This window comes from Gracilinanus agilis, unplaced genomic scaffold (assembly GCF_016433145.1).
Source record: "Gracilinanus agilis isolate LMUSP501 unplaced genomic scaffold, AgileGrace unplaced_scaffold47299, whole genome shotgun sequence".
Taxonomy (NCBI): Eukaryota; Metazoa; Chordata; class Mammalia; order Didelphimorphia; family Didelphidae; genus Gracilinanus; species Gracilinanus agilis.
The window spans coordinates 3,733-5,523 of NW_025381687.1; the positions used below are offsets into that span (position 1 = coordinate 3,733).

A 1,791-nucleotide genomic window follows, 5' to 3' on the forward strand; every position below is an offset into this window, starting at 1 on the left:
GGGGCCTGAAATGATTGGGGTCTTTGCCACTCCTGCCCCATTTATTTGCAAATTGGTCTGCCCTAGAATCCTCCACTCCTCTGCCGCTGCTGCCACCCTGGAAGAATTCTCGGCCATCACTGAAAAATAGGAAGACAGAAAAGAGGTAAGTAGACAGATCAAAATCCAAAATCCTACTCTGGGCAACTAACCTTCTTGGGACTCTTCACCTTCCTTTGTTATGGTTGGGGTATGAGCTATGACAAGAGTATATCTATACAGAGAATCGGTGTGGCATCAAGGAGACAGGACCAGACTCCAACTTGTTAGGATCTGGTTTTACATCCTCAGGTTAGTGTTTGCTATTTATCACATCACTTAACCATGTGTTTCAGTGAGTTCATCTCTAAAAAGGACACAGAAACCCATTACTACATTCCTCCAATAGAAATGATGAATCTTAAGTTCTCGATAAAACTTGGAGCCTATGGAAACTTGAGTGTGGCTTGTAAGCTGCTGTTCTTCCACCATTCTCTCAGAGTAGGGGCTCACAGATCCCCATCCTGTCTTTGCCTCTGGTGTCAAAATTGGTCATTAAAGCTCTTTTACCCATAATATTCCAGCCCCTGCTACAGTCTGTGTCAATCAGGAAGTTTGAGGGCTAGCTTTGTAGGACTTTGGCTTGAAAGGGATACAGAGAAGGAGATACAATTCCTAGAGAATTCCTATGGCTCAAAGAGAGCTGAGATGGTCTCCACTGTCAGGGGTTTACCTGATCACTTCAGCTGCCCAGACCCCACCAGGTCCCCTCTGGGCAGCATCATAATTTCCACGAGCATGGAAGTATTTGTCTGAATTTTTATAATTGGCTTCACGCATGTCCCTGTAGGCCCTCCACATATCTCCAGCACCTGGAAAGAGATGATCTTGAGTCAAAAGTGGAGGAAAACTCAGGGACATGAATCAGGTAATAAATATCATTCCTCTATTGACTTAAAGATTTATATTTCTGGGCAGAGTGGCTGCCTTTCCCCAGGTCCCTGTAACTCATGGAAATAACATGTAGAAATAACATGTTACTCACATTACTGAAAATATCTACCATTTCTCACACTCAATCTGAAAATACAACTCCAAATTCATCATTTTGGTTTCCTTTTAAATACTGATGTGTATCCATTTAAGAATTTGGTCTCTCCTTTTATCAGAACCTCTATGGTTTATAAATATAACTATATACTATTACATTTTAGGGCTGTCTCTACAAACACCCCATAAAGACAAGCTGCACAAATCTAGGTTATCTCTACAAATCCTAGAACTGCCATTGCTTGGTTACAGGATTCCATATCTCTTTGTATCTTCTCTCAGTTTCTCTCCTCCCTTCCAGACATTTGTCTTTTTCAGAGAAGAGACCTCTGTCTGTATAGAACAGTAGGCCAACCTGGTGGTGCCTTTCTTTAAGCTGGACAACAGAGAAACACATAGGAAGAAGGACTTCTCCTAAAGCTTCCAAGTTCTGGCTTGGATTGTCCAGTCTAGGTCTTCTCAGTGAGGAAGTTCTGGTGGGGTAACTCACATAGCACTTGCCACTTGCTGCAGACCTTAGAGTCTTGAAGAGGTGTTTGGGGGCACACAATGGTTAAGTCATTTGCCCAAGGTCAGAGAGTCAGTGATGTTAGAGACAGAACACGAACTCAGGTTTTCTTGTTTTGGAGGCTCCTTCTCTATGCCTTGAACCTCACTGCTATTCCTCCTGCCAAAACTAAGGGCACATATATCTTTGAACATCTTTTATGGAGCACCATTTTC

At 42.7% G+C, this 1,791-nt stretch overlaps 1 protein-coding gene across 1 annotated transcript; it reads right to left on the reverse strand.

The window, feature by feature from the left end:
• Window positions 1–5: 5 nt before the first annotated feature.
• Window positions 6–919, reverse strand: LOC123255484 (serum amyloid A protein; the record flags this gene model as incomplete). The annotated part of the gene is made up of 2 exons (XM_044684268.1): window positions 752–919; window positions 6–119 (listed from the first exon to the last, which is right to left on the reverse strand). Coding segments are annotated over exons 1-2 (242 nt in total), but the record flags the coding sequence as incomplete, so codon positions are not given.
• Between the last annotated feature and the right edge of the window lie 872 nt (window positions 920–1,791).